General features: G+C 44.1%; 1 protein-coding gene across 1 annotated transcript in view; it reads right to left on the bottom strand.

Annotated features, from left to right (window-relative positions):
- PPEF1 (protein phosphatase with EF-hand domain 1) overlaps positions 1–23,407 on the bottom strand; it is a 95,301-nt gene that overhangs the window by 44,688 nt on the left and 27,206 nt on the right. The window contains 2 exon segments of the mRNA XM_040339429.1: positions 8,856–9,005; positions 21,900–21,936. Of these exon segments, the coding sequence (XP_040195363.1) occupies positions 8,856–9,005; positions 21,900–21,936 (187 nt within the window).

Below are 23,407 nucleotides of genomic sequence, written 5' to 3'. Positions count from 1 at the left end.
GTTCCCGCGTATAATTTTGAAATTTTTACGTCGTTTGCGTAAGTCGTCCGTGAATGGGGCTGGACACCATTTACGTTCACGTCAAAACCAATGACGTCCTTGCGACGTCATTTAGCGCAATGCACGGCGGAAAATTTTAGGGACGGCGCATGTGCAGTTCGTTCGGCGCGGGGACGCGCTTCATTTAAATGAAACACGCCCCCTACCCGCCGCATTTGAATTCCGCGCCCTTGCGACGCGAGAGATACACTACGCCGCCATAACTTATGGCGCAAATTCGGATTTAAAACAAAGCCAAGTAAGTTACGGCGGCGTAGCGTATCTTAGATACGCTGTGCCGGTGCAGATCTTTGTGGATCTGCCCCTTAAACTTTTGCGTAAATCAATCAATATATGCTTATTGGGATTTTTTTTACCAAAAATATGTAACAGAATACATAATAGCCTAAATTTGCTTTTTTGGGGGGATATTTATTATAGCAGAAAGTCAAAAATATATATATTTTTTTTTCCAAATGTTCACTCTTTTTTTGTTTACAGCGCAAAAAAAACGCAGAGTAGATAAAATACCACCAAAAGAAAGCTCTGTTTGTGGAAGGACATCAATTGTATTTGGGTACGGCAAAAGTAACGCAGTTCCGTATCGCAAAAAAAATGGCCTGGTCATGAAGTGGGTAAAACCTTTCCCGGTGCTGAAGTAGTTAAAGAAGGTCCAGATGGGTGCCTGCCCCTTTCTTTCCTCTCCTCCATTGACAAATATCCTATTGTTTTTTACAGAAGTTAACTCATTCTGTGATTGGGGAAGAGATGGATGATATTCTGTGAAAGCAATGCAAGTACTTATCATTGGAAGAGGGGAAAGAAAGGGGCAGACGTTCAACAGGACTTCTTCAATGTACTACAATGTTAGACCCAAAGTTATTAACCCCTGCAGTGCCAGAGGTTCAGTGCTACAAAGAAGACCGGGGAGGGCACCACTGGAGAGAAGATTTCTAAAGGAACTTGCAGCCTGCAGGACATGGAACTTATTTCATTAACCACTTAAGCCCCGAACCATGTTTCTGGTCAAAGACCGGGCCACTTTTTGCGATTCGGCACTGCTTCGCTTTAACTAACAATTGCATGGTCGTGCAACGTGGCTCCCAAACAAAATTGACGTCCTTTTTTCCCCCACAAATAGAGCTTTCTTTTGGTGGTATTTGATTACCTCTTAGTTTTTTTTTTTTTGCGCTATTAAAAAAAATAGAGAGACAATTTTGAAAAAAAGCTATTTTTTTTACTTTTTGCTATATTAAATATCTCCCAAAATATATATATAAAAAAAAACGTTTTCTTCCTCAGTTTAGACCGAGGAAAAAAAAAAAAAAAATTGCAATAAGCGTTTAATGATCGGTTTGCGCAAAAGTTATAGCGTCTACAAAATAGGAGATCGTTTTATGCCATTTTTATTAATATTTTTTTTACTAGTAATGGCAGCGATCAGCGATTTTTTATCGTGACTGCGACATTATGGCGGACACATCACACACTTTTGACAAATTTTTTGGGACTATTGACATTTTTACAGCGAGCAGTGCTATAAAAATGCACTGATTACTGTAAAAATTACACGGGCAGTGAAGGGGTTAATCACTAGGTGGTGCTGTAGGGGTTAAGTGTACCCTAGGGAGTGCTTCTTATTGTAGGGGGGATGGGCTATGTGTGACAAGACAGTGATCACCGCTTCCGATTACCCGCTATCTTCTCACGGTGAGGAAGAACGGGGAAATGCTGATGTAAACAAGCATCTCCCTGCTCTGCCTAGTGACAACCATCTAGTCCGCGGGACCCGCGGTCGAGCTTACAGAGCTTGCCCGGCGGTGCACGCGCGTCCACAATGCCGCTTCCTTAAAGGGGACGTACAGGTACGTCCTTTTGCCCAGGAGTGCCATTCTGTCGACATATAAGTGTGTGGCGGTCGGCAAGTGGTCAAGGTAGGTGACTGCAGCTGTAGCAAAAGAAAAGAAAGAAAAGAAACATAACTTAAAGCGGAAGTAAACCCATCCATAAAACAGTTTCATTTCTGGCACGTGCCGGAAATGTAACACTCCCATTGGTTGTGCTCTCAACCAAACTGTCAAACCATCCAATGGCTGGTGTCATAACGGATCACATGTGCAGCATTATGGAAGTTGTACATTAAACAAAGGCAAAGATGGCAGCATCCTTGGCTGAAAATTATAGGTTTACTTTAAATTCAGCTTTAATAATACTGAAAGAGTAGGGCAGATGGTGATGAGAGTGGAATGGAGAGAAATGGAGATTTTTTTGTTTCAGCTTTTCATACCAATACCAGAATGTAATTTTACTAGAGACTTCATCCAGGTAGGCATATGTGGCAGTATTTGTCACTCTGAGCCCATCTGTCATCAAAATCTCTCTGCCAATGTCTGCCAGCCTTGGTTTTGCATATATGTTCATATGATCACTGTCATTGTATCTTTTCGTAAATTTTAAAACTGTTACAATTTACAGCAGAGTTTACATTATTTCATATACACTGGTAATTCTGAAGACACCATAATGTTCAGGATTATAAACAGGGCTCAAGTCCTGCGGGAACGCGTGGGATGCCCAGCTCGAGTCACTGTCAGGGGCAGGCGAACCTTAGTAATTCTTTATGTTTACTGGCCGCTTCCTGTATATGGATTCATCAGATAGTGTGCGGGTATTCCGTCACTTCCTCGATGCCGCAATGTCTCCTGGGAGCTTTTGTCATTGTTCCCAGGAGACATTGCGGTCTGCCGCGAGTTATCACAGGATTTAGAAAGAGCTTGCTTACAGTGGTACAGTGGATCGTATAATTTTTTTTTTTTGGTGGGGGAGTGGATCTTGAGTGGGAGTTCCCACACTTTTTTCCCCAGGACTTGACCCCTGATTATAAAGTGGATTTATTAAAGGATCACATATCTAAATAAGAGGATTATTCAGAAGAATTCACTCATTCTTCTCCCTCTATACCTGCTCGCTTCAAAAAATGGCTGTATGGAGGAGATTCAATTAGGCATACACAGTTACAGCGAAACCAGATGTTCTGGGTTATGCCTCGTACACACGACCAGTTTTCCCATCAAGAAAACTGCCATGACAGCTTTTGGCCGGGAAAACTGGCCGTGTGTATGCTCCATGGCAGTTTTCCCAATAGGAAAACCGCCGGGAATCCTGGCAGGAAAAATGAGAACATGTTCTCTTTTTTCCTGCCGCGATTCCCGGCGGTCTTTTTCCCAGCAGTTTCCCTATGGGAAACAATGCGGTGGAGCATACACATGGCCAGGATTCCCAGCCAAAGATCTCACCGCAGTTTTTCCGACAGGAAAACCTCTGGTGTGTACAGGGGGAAAGTTACTGATCAGGTTCTCGGTTTCCCCCCCGGGATTCCTGGCAGACTTTTTACCGCCGGGAATCCTGGTCGTGTGTACAGGGCTTTATGCCGCGTACACACGATCATTTTTCGGGATGTAAAAGATGCAATTTTTTTTAATGTCATTAAAAACAATCGTGTGTGGGCTCCAGAGCTTTTTTCACGATGTAAAAAATAGGCATTAAAAATTTAGAACATGCTCTAAATTTTCACATAGTTTTTAATGTTGTCGTTTTTAAGGTCGTAAAAAATGGTCGTGTGTGGGCTTTAACGATGCGAAAAAAACGCGCATGCAAAGAAGCAAGTTATGAGACGGAAGCGCTCGTTCTGGTAAAACTAGCGTTAGTAATGGAGATAGCACATTCATCACGCTGTAACAGACTGAAAAGCGCGAATCATCTCTCACCAAAGTTTTACTAACACGAAATCAGCAAAAGCAGCCGCAAGGGTGGCGCCATCTGAATGGTACTTGAGCATTTTTTTTCACGATCGTGTGTAGGCAAGGCCGGCTTAACAATAATCGGGTTGAAAAAAACATTGTTTTTTCTAGACCATTAAAAACAAATGCGGCATTATAGTTTCAAAAACCATAAGGATCTGTAAAGACAGCGGCAGGGGAGCACTCCATATTTTTATTGGCTGTAATATTTTCCATGCTGTTCATTACAGGACCAGACAGAAGAGTTATGTAAATGATTTGCAGTGGCACCATTGATATCTGTTCTACTTTTCAAACTTTTGGTCATTTTTTTAATTTTAATTTAATTCTGTTTATTTATTTGCTCTTTGCAACAATAATCAGTAGTGCTTTTATGAGTCTAAATGAATCAGGGGGAAACAGTAACTGGATGGGTAACTGGCCAAAGATCTAGGCAGATAGTAACTGACAGTTTACCATAAAGCTTCACAAAGTTAGAACCAATGACATAAAACAGGTTCAGAATGGCTCAGTGGTGGCCCGTCAATTAGGGGCACCTGGGCGCCACCCCCTCTCTCCTCTCCACCCCTATATGCAGTGGATAGATTCAAGCATAAATCTATCCACGACCGCCGCTACCGCCCCCTATTCATGTGTTTCCGGACCCTTTCGGGGCACCGAGCACATGAATTACAGCAGCCAGTGTTTTTTTTTTTTTAAGCACCCGATTAGAGCCATAAGGCTCTTTTTTTTTTTAATTTCAGTGTTTTTTTATTGTTGTTTGCGTATCAAAAAAAAAAAAAATACAAAAAGTATTACATCATCATGCATGTTATAAACAATACACAAGCATACGTTTTTACCCCTATTTCCCCTTGTCTTTTCCTATCCTCGTTCTTTATGACATTGTGAATAAGTGAAAAAAAAAAAAAAAACCCTAGTTTCTAAACTGTCATTCCTCGTCTCCCCTCCCCCTCTCCCGCCCCATTAAACCCTCACCCGCCCTCCCACCCTCCCATCACACCATAAGCCAATTTTTGAAGTGAATGTACTACGTTAAGTACATCTTCCCCATAAAGAAATACCCGATAGCGGGTTAAGATATTTGTTAAATTTAAATGGCGATTTCTATATAGAACATCCTGTTTCGTCTAGCCAGGGTTTCCACATCCTCACAAACTTACTATAATTCCCCTGTCGAGTAAGTGTCACTCTCTCACTCCAAATCATTGTGTTTATAATTTCAACCCAAGATTTGACAGTAGGAGGTGTCCTAGCCTGCCACCTTAACGCAATTAACTTCCTTGCCTGGAAAAGGCATCTCAGTACCACTTCAAGGGAGCTGGCTGGCACTCTATTTTCCTCTATGCTGCCTAACAGGCATGTCTTAGACTCAGCTTCTAGCTTAGTTTTATAGGTTTTATTTATTATGGTGACCACCTCCTCCCAGTATCTAAATAGCTTTGGGCATTTCCACATCATGTGGATAAGATTGCCTGTCGCTCTGCACCTTGGGCATTCGTCAGTACTTCTCCACCCGAGATTGAACATTCTCCTGGGGGTATAGTATACTCTATGCAAGAGGAACAAGTGTGATACTTTCTGGGATGGGGAGATCGAAACCAATACCCCCCTCTTCAAGATCGCACTCCACTGTTCCGTGGTCATTTGACCTAAGTCTTTCTCCCATCCTGTCCTGCTCTTAATGGGGCCTGCCCTACTTATGGTTTTAGCTCCTATTCTAGAGTACAACTCAGATATCAGGCCTTTAGTTGATTTTGGAGAGGTTATTTTCAGGAGGGTGGGGGCCGAGGACCATACAATGGGTTGTGACCCAAACTGAGCTTGGATAGCATGTCGTATCTGTAGATATCTGTAAAATGTTTTATTAGTTATATTAAATTCCTGTCGAAGGTCTGCAAAGGATTTCATCTGTTCTCCCTTGTACAGCTGGTCTAACCGGCTTATCCCTTGTCTCTCCCATTCTTTACATCTCTCAATGTCTTTTAATTCTCTTAAGTTTTGGTTACACCAGAGAGGGGCAAATATTGTTATTCCCTTGTAGCCCATCAATGCTTTTGTTGTTTTCCACACTTTAAGGCTAAGTTTTATAGTTGGACATCTATGGGCAAACGAACCAGCCTCGAGTGCCTCTACTATTGTCCTATGTGGTGCTCCTGTTAGCATCAATCTACCGGAATGTCCGCCTCCCTCCAGTCCGCAGTTCGCAAGTTGTTGTAGCTGTGAGGCTATAAAGTATGTTTTCGGGTGAGGTACTGCCATTCCCCCCTCTTTAATTGGTAGCTGCATGGTCTGGAGACAGATCCTAGCTTGTCCCTTCTTCCAAATTAACTCTCTGAAAAGGGATTCTATCTTTTTGAACCATTTTTGAGCTATCCAGACTGGAGAGTTATGGAGGATATAGAGTAACTGAGGTAACCATAGCATCTTTATCAGGTTACATCGTCCCGCTATAGATAATGGTAGTCTACACCAGGCATCTCTTTTATGTTCCCATTTAGACAAAAGAGGAGTTAAGTTATTCTGGACAAAGCTATTACTGTCCCTCGTGATCCATATCCCAAGATATTTCATCATAGCTACAACTTTTAGCTGAGGGATTCCATGGGGTATCTGGGCATCGATGGAGTCAATTGGCAGTAGTGCAGACTTTTCCCAATTAATGACCAGCCCGGAGCATAGCCCAAACTCGCCCACTACTTTGATCACATTTTTTAACGAGGTTTCAACGTCTCCCAAAAAGAAGAGGACATCGTCCGCAAACAGTGCGATCTTATCCTCTATATTCTGTCTATGGAACCCTTGAATGTCTTTAGTTTTCCTGATTTTAATAGCTAATGGTTCCATCGCCAAGGCGAACAGCAAGGGAGAAAGGGGACAGCCCTGACGCGTTCCTCTCTCTAGTTGAAAAATTTCTGAAAATTCGTTGTTAATTTTGGTTTTTGCTCTTGGCTGATTGTATAACAATTTCACCCAACTCATAAACCTGGGACCAAACCCGAATTTCTCTAGTACCTTCCATAGGTAATCCCATTCCAGACTGTCAAAAGCCTTGGCAGCGTCCAGGGCTAAGATGGCTCTAGAGCCCTCTCCCTCTGTTGGAATTTGCATATTCAGGAACACTCTCCTAATGTTGGCACTGGTTGACCTATTGGGAATAAAGCCAGATTGGTCAGGATGTATAAGCGCCTGTATATACCGGTTAAGGCGTGTGGCTAGCACTTTGGCCAAGATCTTAGCATCAGTGCATAGGAGAGAGATAGGACGATACGATGATGCTTCTCTTGGGTCCTTCCCCTCCTTATGCAAAACAATCATGGTAGCTTCTGTCATAGAGGTGGGAAGTATTCCCTGGGTCAATGCCCAATTTAGTGTCTTTAGGAGTTCTGGTAGCAGGATATCCCCATATCTTTTATAGATCTCTACGGGCATCCCATCTGGGCCTGGTGACTTTTGAGTTGACATCCCCGCCACTGCTTGTTTTAGTTCTCCTAGAGTAATTGGCGTCTCCATGTTAATGTTTTCTTCCTCCGATAGAGTCGGGATGGACAATCGCTGGAAAAATGTTTCCAGTACTTCAGTCCCATCCCTTCTCTTGGAGCTATAAAGGGATAAAAAGAATTCTCTAAAGGTATTTAATATCACGGTTTTATCAAAGGAGGTTTCACCGTTTGATAAATTAACTGCTGTAACAGTGGAGGGGGGGGGCATTGGTTCTAATAAGCAGGGATAATAAACGCCCCACTCGCTCTCCCTCTCCAAACTGATTCTGTTTCTGGAAAATTCGTTTTCCCTCTGTTCTTTTTAATATAGTCATTTTGTATATTTGTTGTTTTTCTAGCCACTCTTTTAAGCTATGAGAGGTTGGGGTTTCAATGTATCTCTTCTCTGCCTGTAGCAACTGATTCCTTGTCTCACTCTCTCCCTCCCTGTTCTTCCTCTTAATCCCTGCTATCTTTTGGATTAGGAGGCCTCGGAGGTAGGCTTTTAGGGAGTCCCATACCACCCCCACTGATGCAGTTCCCTCATTTATCTGAATAAATTCTTTAAAAGCCGACATCACCATACTGTGATCACTCATTAGTTCGAGCCAGTGAGGGCTAATTTTCCATTCTCTTGGGTACCATTTACCCCTAGTTTTTATTGTCAGCTCAATCGGTGAGTGATCGGATACTCCTCGTGGGCCATGTTCTATATTTATTACTAGTGATGCTGCCTCCTCATTACCCAACGCCATATCTATTCTGGATAAAGTGTGGTGAGTCTTCGAAAAACAGGAGTATTGGCGTTCCTGCGGATAGCGCATACGCCAAATATCACATAGCCCCACTTCATCCAGAAATAGCGCTAGTCGATTCTCTCCTTTTGTTTTAGGTCTATTTCCTGGTGGGAATCTATCCTGGGTCCTATCTAAGACTTCATTAAAATCGCCTATAAGGCTCTAATAGGCTTCAAAATAGTGTGGGCTTGAGTCACAGAGGATGCGTCCAGAGCCCACCCAGGTGTTTTGTAACAGCGAATGAATATTTCATGATTCAGCCCACGGGCCTTGTGTTTGACACATGTGCATTAGACCAGTGTTTCTCAACTCCAGTCCTCAAGTGGGTCATGTTTTCTGGATTTCCCTCAGATGAAATGGCTGTGGTAATTACTAAGGCAGTGAAACTGATCAAATCAGCTGTGCAAAATAATGGACAGCCTGAAAACATGACCTGTTGGGGCGCCTTGAGGACTGGAGTTGAGAAACCCTGTATTAGACTGTCTTCCAATAAAACATTTTTACCACATCGAGCCAATAATCCAAAGACTAGCAAATCAGAACAGTCCAGAACAATTGTTCTTGGTGGACAAAATGATTGAGAGAAATCTTTGCCTAATCACTATAGTTTTCCACCTACGGATCTTACCTCCAGAATTCCTGAAAGACATAAATGCTGATGGTGATGCAATCCATAATCAAAAATGAGGTTCAGGTGAACCAATACTTTAATAGGCCTTCTGATTTATTAATCTCACCTTAGTTCTTTCAAGAGAGGTCAGCAAATCCAGGTCAGTCGTGTCTGATATTCCTCCATGCAAAATGAGAATCTTGCTGTCTATAATGGTGGCGAGGGGCAGTTGACTATAGATGTCTTCCAGAAGAACCAGAATTTTCTGTGTATGAATCTGCAAAGTAAACAGTTCTTATATCTTACTATGTGAAGGGGTTTTCTTTCATAACAATTGTATGCAACAGTGTGAAACGGCACCTGTCCTGAGATAAAACATATCAAAGTGCAATGCCATGCAACCACTGAAACGAGTTAGCGAACCAAAGCAAACACAGCAACTGTGCTAAATTCAGAAATTCAACACAATCTATCTGAATCTGAGTTCTCTGTAATAAAAACATTGACACAGCTCCTCACGTGTTTAATAGGAGACGGTTAAGTCCATAACTTCCACCCTCTTTGTTTACTATGTTAGCAATCAGAAATAGGCCCCATAGTTTTTTGTTGTTATTTGGACAGTTGCAGTGCACCTTTTAGATTACACACACACACATAAATATATATATATATATATATATATATATATATATATATATTTATTTATTTTATTTTCATTTTTTTTATGACGTTTGCAACTACAATTTAAAGGTGCTGAATGATGGTAAGCTTAAAATGACACTAAACACAGACTGTTTAATTGACATTGTCCCTTCTATTTTTGTATATGGATGATGGCACTGTAATCAGGGGCGGGCTGACTATTCGGGCACTCAGGCACTGCCCAATGCCACTAGGGGGCCCCATCAGGGTTGCCAGCCTCAGTAAAACCAGGGACAGTATGTAAAAATCTGTGTTTTTTTTTAAATCCCAAGATTATAGCTACCCCGCCTCTCCAGTACCTTTTCAGTGTGTGTAAGGCCTCGTACAAACGACCGAGGAATTCGACAGAATCCATCAAGAAACTTGGTGGGAGAGCTTTTTTGCCGAGGAAAACGGGCGTGTGTACGTTTTTCATCGAGGAAACTGCCGAGGAACAAGTTCTCTTTTTCCTCGACGGGAGTCTCAATTTCCTAGTCGTGTTCCTCGTTGGGCTGGTTTTCGACGAGAAACTTGAGTGTGTGTATGCTAAGAAACCCGCGCATGCTCAGAATAAAGTATGAGACGGGAGTAAAAGTAGCATTTGTAATGGAGATAACACATTTTTCACGCTGTAACAGACTGAAAAGTGCAAATCGTCTCTTACCAAACTTTTACTTAACACGCAAACACATGAGATTAGCAAAAGCAGCCCCAAGGGTTGTGCCAGTGGAATCGAACTTCCCCTGCCATTGTATGTGTTGTACGTCACCGCGTTTGAGAACAAGGAGATTTTGTCTTGACAGTGTGTACGCAAAGCAAGCTTGTCGAGTTCCTCGACAAGCCTAACAAGGAACTTGTCGAGGAAAACGATGTGTCTTTTCCGACGAGTTCCTCGGTCGTGTGTATGAGGCCTATGTGTATTCCGTGTGTATGTATACTGTGTGTGTATATTGTGTGTCTGTGTGTGTATACTGTCTATGTATACTGTATGTTTGTGTGTATACTGTGTGGCCCCATAATCTCCTATTGCCCTGGGGCCCCATGAGTTGTCAGTCCGCCCATGTCTGTAATGATTTTAATAAAAAGTACCTTTTCCCAAATCAATATACAGTCTCATGACCCAGATCTTTCCCAGCCTGTCTGCAGGGAAACATACCGTAAGCAGGAGGAGCTTCTAGTCCTCTGCTGCTGGTCACGTTAAAAATAAAAAAGCAGCCTTTGGAATACAAAGTAAAAATAAATAAATAACATGAATAAACTGCTTTAAATTGACATACAGTACAAATATATATTTGAAATCAATTGTGTGGATATAACATGGTGAGGGTGGATTTCTGACAGACACAGGCTGTGTCACACCCCTCTAGCCTGTGACTTGGAGGTGAAGCCACCATTAATCTACGTGTAATATCCCACCCCCATTGTGTTTAGCTGGTTAGTGGGCATGGAGGAGGAGAGAGGGAGTAGGCTGTCATTTACCACTCACTGTGTATACAGCCACATGTGTGACTCTACAGTATAGTCATATGGGCTCAGGGCTCAAGTCCTGCGGGAACAGAGTTCATGCACTTTTTTCACAGCAGGAACGCAGTTCCCTTTGCAGGACTAGAGCAGCCGAGCCGCCCGAGCCAATCCTTTACTAAGTGGCGATGCCCAGCTCGAGTCACTGTCAGGGTTAGGCGAACCTTAGTAATCCTTTATGTTACTGGCCGATTCCTGTATATGGATTCATTGGGTAGTGTGCGGGTATTCCGTCACTTCCTCGATGCCGCAATGTCTCCTGGGAGCTTTTGTCATTGTTCCCAGGAGACATTGTGGAGGTCTTAGAAAGAACTTGCTTAAAGTTCTTTCTAAATCCCGCGATAACTCGCAGCAGACCTCTGCAATATCTCCTGGGAACAATGACAAAAGCTCCCAGGAGACATTGCGGCATCGAGGAAGTGACGGAATACCCGCACACTACCCAATGAATCCATATACAGGAAGCGGCCAGTAACAAAGGATTACTAAGGTGCTGTGGGTGGGCACTCTAATGGCCCTGCATTGTACTTGATGACACCAGCGTGCAACTGCTGGTCTGAGCGCCTTACAGAAGAGGCATCTGGGAGCCGGTAGAACAAATGGAGAGAGAATACCAGAGCAAGGAATAAATTAAAGTTGTAAAGGCAGAAGATTTTTTTATTTTGATGCATTCTATGCATTAAAATAAAAAAACCTTTTGTGTGTAGCAGCTCCCCTCAGCACCTCCCTAATTACAGAGAAGAGGAGGATTCTGGCTGCTCTGTGCAAAACCAAATGCACGGAGGAGGTACCGGTAAGTATAGCATGTTTGTTATTTATTTTTTTAAACAAGACTTTACAATCACTTTTAAGTGGAGTTCCACCCTTTTTTTTTTGTATACTCACCAGAAAGGGCGGTTGCTATGCGGAAGTAACTCTTCTGCCTCTTCCTCCACACCGCGGTGGATCTTCTGCCTCGTCCTCCATCGTGGTGTCTTCTGGTGAATGGGGCGCGCTGCCTTCTGAGAACTGTGTGTATCTCCGAAGGCAGCCGCCCATTCACAAAGCGCTGCGCGAGTCGCAGTAGGAAACGGGCAGTGAAGCCGTAAGGCTTCACTGCCTGTTTCCCTTAGTGAGAATGGAGGCGCCAGGACCGAGCGATTGCCGTCAGGGGGGCGACATCGCGGGCGACTAGGACAGGTAATTGGCCTTATTAAAAGTCAGCAGCTACAGTGTTAGTAGCTGATGACTTTAAAAAAAAAAATCGCGGGTGGAATTCCGCTTTAAGCAACACAGCTTACTGCCCCACCCCTAGACCTAATAAGCATTGTGTGTGTCATTCCCAGAGTTCAGAATAAATAAAGAATGGAAATCAGATTAGACCAAAAAAATTCCAGCGCCAACGATCATTTGTTCTGGCTACAAGTACTTTTATTTTCAGGCAAACAGCCAACATACAGTAAAAGCTTCTGTCTCCTGTCTATGGGTTGTCCAATGTGTGTGGCTAGAAGAGATCCATCCCCGACCCAAACTGGACGGCGGTGAATTTGGATTTGCCAAGCTGTCAGAAATCCTGAGCTTTAGAAAATCTCTCTGAAATTCCGTATGCTATCTGAAATTATTTACATATTAATCTTCTGCTGAGAGAAGCTGCCCAGATTTCTGCCATCCATTGCAAACTAATTATTATTTGGAAAATGTTGATAACGGATTACCGTGCCAGATAATGACCAGTCAGTGGTCACACTAGGCTGTTCTGTAGGCCTGGAGGAGGAAGGCATGCAGGGAGATCGCCGGGATTACTTCCAACTATAAAAAGAGGCAGCAAAGTATGAAAAGATATTTCTTTTGTATCCAAATCGTTTTTATCTACCTGTTAAATTTCAATGTACCAGGAGGGATAAGGTACGGTGGATATAAAAAGTCTACACACCCCTGGGTAACGTCAGATTTCGGGGATAAAAAAAAGAAAACAAGGTAAATAATTTCAGGACTTTTTCCACATTTATGCCTCGTACACACGACTGGTTTTCCCGTCGGGAAAACCGTCATGACAGCTTTTGGCCGGGAAAACCGACCCTGTGTATGCTCCATCGCAGTTTTCCCGATGAGGAAATGCGGGAAAAAAATAGAACATGTTTTCTTTTTTCCCGTTGGGAAAACTGGTCGTGTGTATGCTTTCCCGAGGGGAAAAAAAATGTGCATGCTCAGAATTAAGTATGAGACGGGAGCGCTCGTTAAAACTAGCGTTCGGAATGGAGATATATCACATTCATCATGCTGAAAAGCACAAAGATTGAAAAGCGTCAATCATCTTTTACCAAACTTTTACTAACACGAGGATCAGCAAAAGCAGCCAAAAGGGTGGCACGTTTTGAATGGAACTTCCCCTTTATAGTCCCGCTGTATGTCACTGTGCTTTGGACGGGCTGTATTTGGCCTGAACTTGTGTATGCAAGGCAGGCTTCAGAGGAATCCCATCGGGAAAAACGTTGTTTATTTTTTCCTGCCGAGAAAAATGGTCGTGTGTACGAGGCAACGGGCTGCATTCACACTACTCCGGATTCTATTCCCCTGTCTTTTTAGTCCCCAAGCAGACAGGCGGATGGAGACCGGTACTGGACTTGAAGAAATTGAACAGATATATCAGGGTCGAACGCTTCAAAATGGAATCTCTAAATTCGGTAATCCTATCCGTTTAACCGGGGGATTGGATGGCCTCTATAGATCTCCAAGACGCCTACCTCCACATACCCATCCACAGGCAGTACCAGCACTTCCTTCGGTTCCAGATAGGCAGTCTACACCTCCAGTTCCAGTGTCTCCCTTTTGAAATCTCATTAGCACCCCAAACTTTTACCAAGGTCCTAGGGGCCACCTTGGCTCCGCTCAGAGAAAAAGGCTTAGGCCGGGTACTCACGACCAAACATGTATGGTGAAAGCGGTCCGTCGGACCGTTTTCACCATACATGTCTGCCAGAGGGCTTCTGTACGATGGTTGTACACACCATCGTACAGAAGTCCGCGCGTAAACAATACGCGGGGCGTGTCCGCGGTGTCGCCGCGTCGATGACGCGGTGTCGCCGCGACAATGACGCGGCGACGTGGGCGGCCCGCCTTTAAAATGCTTCCACGCATGCGTCGAAGTCATTCGACGCATGCGAGGGACGGCGGGCGCCTGGACATGTACGGTAGGTCTGTACTGACGACCGTACATGTCCGAGCGGGCAGAATTCCAGCGGGCTGTTTTAAAACAAGTCCAGGAATATTTGTCTGCTGGGAAAAGGCCCGGCGGGCAAATGTTTGCTGGAATTCGGCCCGCTCGCGCCCACACACGACCAAACATGTCTGCTGAAACTGGCCTGCGGGCCAGTTTCAGCAGACATGTTTGCTCGTGAGTATGGGGCCTTACGGGTTCTATACTATCTAGACGACATATTAATCCTATCCCAGCGCAGAGACACCCTGGAGGAGCATGTGCAGATGGTCCTGAACACCTTGAACCAGACCCAGGTTTGCTTATCAATTTTTCAAAAAGTCAGCTAACGCCCACACAGAAGACACAGAAGACGACATATCTAGGAGCCTTGTTCAACACCCCAGGGAAGACCGTATCTCTTCCCCCGAAGAAAATCCTGGCTAGTGCAGAAAGTGAAGAGGGCACTAGGGAGTCGAATCATGTCAGCAAAGGGCTGCCTGAGCCTCATAGGCTCCCTCTCATCTTGCATTCCCATGATAAAATGGGCCAGATGGCACCTACGAGACTTCCAACGGGGTTTCTTAGCACAATGGATCACCTCAAGCAGAGAATAATCATCACACCGACAATGAAGTCCAGTCTCTGGTGGTGGACAAGGCCTTACAATCTCCTGGTAGCCCGTCCTCTAGGGCCCACCTCATGAATTCTCCTTACGTCAGACACAAGTCAGCTCGGTTGGGGAGCACATGTACAAAACAATCTAGTACAAGGGGAGGTGGCAGTTTAATGCAGAAGGGATAATATCCAATATCCTACAACTGAGGGCCGCTTGGATGGCAATCCTGCTCCAGATGGACAACAGGTCTGCAGTGGCCTATGTGCAGAATCATTTTTGTCATTGTGGTCAGGCAGCACACTGGCACCTTTGCTTCCATGTGACAACAGGTCTGCAGTGGCCTATGTGCAGAATCATTTTTGTCATTGTGGTCAGGCAGCACACTGGCACCTTTGCTTCCATGTGCTGAGTGTGCAGTGTGCTCCTGCCCCTTCAATGAGGGCTGGGCTACCTCCAGTCACCTGCCCCTTATCTATCCATCAGCAGTCATGTGCTCCTACTGAGGAGACTTAAAATGCAATGTTATAGTTAGGACTGCAGTATACAGATCGCCTTGATGGGGCCTGCAGCTTACACATGCATTTTGCAAATGCGTGCAACTAAACCTCTGTTTTTAACGCACAGAGTTAGACAGGTGAATTAGGTTGGTTGCTGATTGGTCGGTTAGTTTGAGTCTGGATATTCTATGTTTTTGTATGTATATGTGCCCTTTCCAGCGCTCCTTATTGTATAGACCAGTCATAGGTAGGGGCAGTGACTTTTGTTTGAGGAACCCGCAGCAGGTCACTATCAAACAAGGTGTTTCCAATTCTATCCTGGGCGGAGAAGAACCTGTGTGATCTCCAGGCATCCTATGTCCCATCACCCGAAAATCAACTAGCCGATCGCCTCTTAAGAGTGTTTACATCCAACAACGATTGATCTCTAGACCAACAAGTTTTCGAATGGGCATGCCAACACTGGGGCACTCCCCAGATAGATCTCTTTGCTTCCCCACTCAACATGAAGACTCCGCTGTTCTTCTCGAGGTTCCCGTCTCCAACGTCAGCAGGAGGAGATGCTCTAGTCCAACCCTGGAGCTTCCAGTTGGGGTACGCGTTCCCTCCAATTCCCTTAATATTGAGGTTTCTTCAACGCTTGACGGTGGAGAAGACCACCATTTTGGCAATTATTCCACACGGGCCGAAGAGACCCTGGTTTCCGCTCCTAGTCAGCCTGGCACTATGCAACCCACTGACTCTACCACACAAGAACAATCTATTGTCCCAGGGAGCTTTTCTCCACCCGCATTCGGAGATCTTAGACTTGAGAGCCTGGAAATTGAGCGGAAGAGGCTGGGCAACCTAGGATGCTCAAGAGAGGTCATCCAGACACTGCTACAAGCTAGAAAGGCATCTACGAATATCACCTATTATAGAATATGGAAAAGGTTTGCGGACTTGGCAGACGCCAACCATTTTGATCCATTAGTTCCGGGGGTCCATAATGTCCTTCTCTTCCTACAATCTGGTTTGGACTTGGGATTAGGTGACAGTACGCTAAAAGTGCAAGTTTCGGCCCTATCAGCTTTAACTGACACTCGATGGGCACTAAACCCCCTCATGGATCGGTTCCTTAAAGCAGTCTTAAGATTACGTCCTCCCAGAAAGACGCTGTACCCCAAATGGGATTTGACAATCGTTCTTGAAGTCTTGACACGTCCTCCCTTTGCTCCTACAGAGGAGTGTACCCTAGAAAACCTTGAAAACGTTCTTCTTGATCGCCATCACATCAGGGCGTAGGGTGTCAGAAATCCAAGCCTTAGGATCAGAAGAACCCTATATCACCTTTTTCCCGGACAGAGTGGTTCTACAACCCATTCACCAGTTTATACCAAAGGCTCATCCTATCATTTTAATCAGGAATGGGTCCTTCCAGCCTTTGGAGAAGATCAGGCCTCTACAAGGTTGCATGAGTTGGATCTGGCCAGATCACTAAAATACTACCTAGATTTGACTCTGGAACTCTGGACGGATCAGCGCCTTTTCATCATCCCTAGAGGGGCAAGAAAGGGAAAGGCAGCCTCCAAGACAACATTAGCGAGCTGGATCGTAAATCTAATCTGGAAGGCATATCAGGCTAGTGGTCTTCCAGTTCCAAAGGCGGTGAACGCTCACTCAACGCAAGGAATTGCATCTTCTTGGGCAGCTTTGGCTCGGGTCTCCCCGGAGACAATTTGCAGAGCGGCAAGTTGGTCATCATTTAACACCTCATGTCACATTACAGCCTTGACCCAGCGGTGCTTACATCCCGAGACTTCGGGAAGAGAACATTGGAATTATCTGTTCTGTAAAGTCATTAAATTTTTACTTGCAGTGCCCTCCCTGTAAGAGAGTTATTTACCATTGGTATGCTGCCATGTAGGCACCAGGAAAACGAAAAATTGAATACTTACCTTTCCGTAATTTTCCTTTCCTGGTGCCTACCCATGGCAGCATACACCCTCCCTTTACTTTATATTATCCTTTAAATTCTGAAGACTAGTTACTAAGAATGCTGGATAGGGGGGGAACAACTCTTTTTTATAGAGAGTTAAGTGGTCTTGTGGGTCGGTCGGGGGTGGAGCCATGACCATTGGTATGCTGCCATGGGTAGGCACCAGGAAAGGAAAATTATGGAAAGGTAAGTATTCAATTTTTCGTTATTTGTGGGGGGGGGAATTATAAACATTTAATTTGGGCACAGTGTTGCATGACCGCGCAATTGTCATTCAAAGTGTGATGGCGCAGAAAGCTGAAAAATGTCTTAGGCAGGAAGGGGGTGAAAGTGTCCTGTATTGAAGTGGTTAAATCAGCCTCAGAACCTGTGTAATGAATATGTGTCCTGGACTAAAGGGATGATGTGGCAACCCTAACGTGCATTACTGCAACCTATGTGAATATATGATACAAGCATCAGTGTGTTGCAGTGCCATCCATCGTCAATGGTAACCTCTCCCTGTAACAGGAGCTCCACTAGCAGCACCACGACCGCGGCCACGTCCCTTATTTGAAGTTTTCCTCATATTTCTCAAAATATGGATTTAAATATTTAAATACAACAATAGTGTAATATGGTGAAATGGGCAGAGATTCACCTATATATTTCTCTACCTATAGCAAGAAACAGGAACCTAGCCCTAAACAATGTACTGCACAGACAGTATATCACAGGGGACAGGTAGAGTGCTGGTGAAATAGGCAGAGATTCACCTATATATTTCTCAACCAATAGCAAGAAGCAGGAACCTAGCCCTAAACAATGTACTGCACAGACAGTATATCACAGGGGACAGGTAGAGTGCTGGTGAAATAGGCAGAGATTCACCTATATATTTCTCTACCTATAGCAAGAAGCAGGAACCTAGCCCTAAACAATGTACTGCACAGACAGTATATCACAGGGGACAGGTGGAGTGCTGGTGAAATAGGCAGAGATTCACCTATATATTTCTCTACCTATAGCAAGAAGCAGGAACCTACCCCTAAACAATGTACTGCACAGACAGTATATCACAGGGGATAGGTGGAGTGCTGGTGAAATAGGCAGAGATTCACCTATATATTTCTCTACCTATAGCAAGAAGCAGGAACCTAGCCCTAAACAATGTACTGCACAGACAGTATATCACAGGGGACAGGTGGAGTGCTGGTGAAATAGTCAGAGAGTCACCTATAGATTGCTGTCCCTATAGCAAATAGCTGGAACCTCTCCCTCAACTATGTACTGGACACACACAGTATATCACAGGTGGTGGCAGGTGCAGTGCTGTTGAAATATACAGAGTCACCTATAGATTGCTGTCCCTATAGGAAATATCTGGAACCTCTCCCTCAACTATGTACTGGACACACACAGTATATCACAGGTGCACAGGTGGTGACAAGTGCAGTGCTGTTGAAATATACAGAGTCACCTAGATTGCTGTCCCTATAGGAAATATCTGGAACCTGTCCCTGAACTATGTACTGGACACACACAGTAGATCACATGAGAGAGTTGCAGTGCTGGGGAAATAGGCAGAGTCACCTATATATTACTGTCCCTATAGAAACAAGCTGGAACCTGTCCCTGAACTATGTACTGGACACACACAGTGGATCACAGGAGAGAGTTGCAGTGCTGGTGAAATAGGCAGAGTCACCTATATATTACTGTCCCTATAGAAACAAGCTGGAACCTGTCCCTGAACTATGTACTGTACACACACAGTGGATCACATGAGAGAGTTGCAGTGCTGGTGAAATAGGCAGAGTCACCTATATATTACTGTCCCTATAGAAACAAGCTGGAACCTGTCCCTGAACTATGTACTGGATACACACAGTGGATCACAGGAGAGAGTTGCAGTGCTGGTGAAATAAGCAGAGTCACATATATATTACTGTCCCTATAGAAACAAGCTGGAACCTGTCCCTGAACTATGTACTGGACACACACAGTGGATCACAGGAGAGAGTTGCAGTGCTGGTGAAATAGGCAGAGTCACCCATATATTACTGTCCCTATAGAAACAAGCTGGAACCTGTCCCTGAACTATGTACTGGACACACACAGTAGATCACAGGAGAGAGTTGCAGTGCTGGTGAAATAGGCAGAGTCACCTATATATTACTGTCCCTATAGAAACAAGCTGGAACCTGTCCCTGAACTATGTACTGGACACACACAGTGGATCACAGGAGAGAGTTGAAGTGCTGGTGAAATAGGCAGAGTCACCTATATATTACTGCCCCTATAGAAACAAGCTGGAACCTGTCCCTGAACTATGTACTGGACACACACAGTGGATCACAGGAGAGAGTTGCAGTGCTGGTGAAATAGGCAGAGTCACCTATATATTACTGTCCCTATAGAAACAAGCTGGGACCTGTCCCTGAACTATGTACTGGACACACACAGTGGATCATAGGAGAGAGTTGCAGTGCTGGTGAAATAGGCAGAGTCACCTATATATTACTGTCCCTATAGAAACAAGCTGGAACCTGTCCCTGAACTATGTACTGGATACACACAGTGGATCACAGGAGAGAGTTGCAGTGCTGGTGAAATAGGCAGAGTCACATATATATTACTGTCCCTATAGAAACAAGCTGGAACCTGTCCCTGAACTATGTACTGGACACACACAGTGGATCACAGGAGAGAGTTGCAGTGCTGGTGAAATAGGCAGAGTCACCTATATATTACTGTCCCTATAGAAACAAGCTGGAACCTGTCCCTGAACTATGTACTGGACACACAGTAGATCACAGGAGAGAGTTGCAGTGCGGGTGAAATAGGCAGAGTCACCTATATATTACTGTCCCTATAAGATGCAGATCTCACAGAAGTACACAGTGCTGTTTTCGATTAGTGAAGCAGTATAAAGCTATCTGACACTGTCCCTGATTCAGCAGCAGACTGTCCCTATTACATAGCTAGAGTACACTTAAAGCAGGAAAAAACTATCTGACACTGTCCCTAAAGCAGCAGCAGACTGTCCCTATTACATAGCTAGAGCACACTTGAAGCAGGAAAAAACTATCTGACACCGTCCCTAAGCAGCAGCAGCACAGCCTCTCCCTATCATAACTAAAGCAGAGTGACGATCTGTGCTGTGTGCCTCTATGTGATATAGAGGCTGGTCACATGCTGGGTCACATGCTGCACTGGCCAATCACAGCCATGCCATAAGTAGGCATGGCTGTGATCAGTTCCCAGTCACAGTAGTAAAACAAATGGCGATTGGCTGCCGTGCAGCACGCCAAAACATACCCGAACCCGAACCCAAACCTTTTTCAATTATTCGGGTTCGGGTCCAAAAAAAACAAAGTCTGTACCGAACCCGAACTTTACAGTTCGGGTTCACTCAACCCTAATCCTCACCTTTTTATTTGCCACTGGACCCCAGTATGGGCTGCTTTTAAAATTAAAGATGGCTGTGTGGTGTATGTGTGTCATAAACACTGGGAGAGTAGGTTACATCCAACTATATGACCTCTCCATTTTGCAGTGGGAACAGTGCTAATCTCTCTATGTCCTTGCTAACACAGGTTTTGAATGGGTAGATTGACAAAGACCTCCACCATTCTGTATGCATGGTGCTGTGTGCTCTGTGTCATCAGGAGGATGTTTAAATGCTTGGGAATACCTGAAGATATATATATAGCTATAAATAAATAAATAAATAAATAAATATATATATATATATATATATATATATATATATATATATATATATATATATATATATATATATATTATCTCTCTATCTATATCTATGTACACACACACACTTACCAAAAGTATTGGGATGCCTACCTTTACATGCACATGAACTTTAATGGCATCCCAGTCTAAGTCTACAGGGTTCAATATTGAGTTGGCCCACCCTTTGCAGCTATAACAGCTTCAACTATTCTGGGAAGGCTGTCTACAAGGTTTAGGAGTGTGTCTATGGGAATGTTTGACCATTTTTTCAGAAGCGTATTTGTGAGGTCAGGCACTAATGTAAACGAGAAGGCTTGGCTTGCAGTCTCCACTCTAATTCATCCTAAAGGTGTTCTATTGGGTTGAGGTCAGGACTCATCATCATTTGGTGGAGGGGGGATTATGGAGTGGGGTTGTTTTCCAGGAGTTTGGATTTGCCCTTAAGTTTCAGTATAGGGAACTCTTAAGACGTCAGCACACCAAGGCCTTTTTTGACAATTTCATGCTCCCAACTCTGTGGGAACAGTTTGGGGATGGCCCCTTCCTGTTCCAACATGGACATAAAGACATGTATGTGCAAGTTTTGGGTGGAGGAACTTGACTGGCCTGTACAGAGTCCTGGCCTCAACCCGATAGAACACCTTTGGGATGAATTAGAGCGGAGACTGCGAGCCAGGCCTTCTCATCCACATCAGTGCCTGACCTCACAAATGCACATCTGGAAGAATGGTCAAACTTTCCCATAGACACACTACTAAGCCTTGTTGACAGCTTTCCCAGGAGAGTTTAAGCTGTCATAGTTGCAATGGGTGGGCAAACTCAAGATTGAACCCTACGAACTAAGACTGGAAAGCCATTAAAGTTTATATGCGTGTAAAGGTAGGTGTCCCAATACTTTTGGTAATATAGTGTACAGTATATTACATATAAAACACAACATTGTTTTAACATACACATACACTTACCTTGTACTTTTGCATCACTTCTTTTGTAAATCCATATCTGCATTAGATTTAAATAGCCACAGTAAATTATATTATATGGACAGTACTTTACCAGCATATTGCAAAGACATGTTACTTGTGGTTTATAAGAAAATATGGCTTCATGGTTCCTCAAACTGGCCGGTAGAATTTAGTTTTAAATATTTTAATTTCGGAACATTCCTTGGTTAGTGGGGTCAAATCATTGATCGTTTTCCACCGTAGTGATGGGAAAGTTCAAAAGAACGGGATGGAAAATGTCTGTTCACTTGCAAGGGCAGATGCACTTTGTAAGGATTTTTTTTTTTTTTAAAGAGTTTCGTGAATGAGATGTAGCTCAACTGACCTCCATAATCCAATCATGTGTAAGCAATAATGTTGTATTTTTACTTTCCTTGCACTTGATTGGGTATTCTTTGCAAAGTAAAATGTTACCGCATTTACTAAGCTCTAAAAAAATTCCCTTTCAACGTTAATAGCCTATTTGCTTTTAGTAAATAAACCTCAAGGATGGCAAGAAAGAATGTCCTGACAAAATAATTTTTGGAATTTCAGAACAAACGGAACAGAAATCTGTGTATGGCCCGTTTTAGTCTACACAAAAATTACCTCTTGAGGTAGCATAGTTTCAAAACTTTAACTAAAAGCAGAATCATGTCAGGTTCTGGTTCACAGAAGTCAGGGCCAATCAGTGGCAATTTAAGAGGTGGATGATATTTCCTGGACACTGGGACTTGTGGTTCCCTATGAAGGCCGTACAATCAAAGAGAAAAGAAAGTGAAAGGTGCAGACCTACTGTCGAGGGCTGTGCCCTACGTCTGTGGAGTATTACAGAGTGAGAGAGAGTTGCTGCACTCTGTGAGGACCAGAGCCTAGAGATTGAGCCACTTCAAGCCTCCCATGTGCAGGGGCCTGGAGCAGTGCAGGCCCATTGCTAGGGTGTCTACGCAGGTGTCAAAAGACAAGACACCAAGATTTCTCCTGCTGTACTGGAACCCAAAACTGGAGGGGCCCATTGCTGAGAAACTATACAGCCAGAGATGGACCATTCGCGAGGACTGAGACTTTTGAGACAGTTACCTGTCAAGTACCTGGGACCAGACCTGCTCCCTGCCAGGAGTGATGAGCTGAACTCTTGCCAAACACAGTAAGTGCGATAGAGTCTGCTCTTATTGTCTGCCACTCATCACCCACACTCTTAAAGGGACAGTGCGTCACCTACAGAAGGGCCTCAACATGAGCCAGCCAACGCCGAAAAATAATCGCCAGGTCAAACACTTTCAGGAGTACCCCTACACCAGGATTGCATATGCTCACCAGCTTTTGGAGTTGTATACGACTGTAGATGTGGTTAGCATATTATTTTTGGAGCCAAATCACACTGAAATCACACCACAAAAGCACAGGAACCTTTTCCACAATTGTACCACACAGAGTTGCATTGATGTGAAAGGGCACCATTAAAAATAATGTGATTTCCCTTGTCATGC

The sequence above is a fragment of the Rana temporaria genome, chromosome 2 (genome assembly GCF_905171775.1).
Source record: "Rana temporaria chromosome 2, aRanTem1.1, whole genome shotgun sequence".
Lineage (NCBI taxonomy): Eukaryota > Metazoa > Chordata > Amphibia > Anura > Ranidae > Rana > Rana temporaria.
This window is presented reverse-complemented; position numbering and strand designations above follow the sequence as displayed.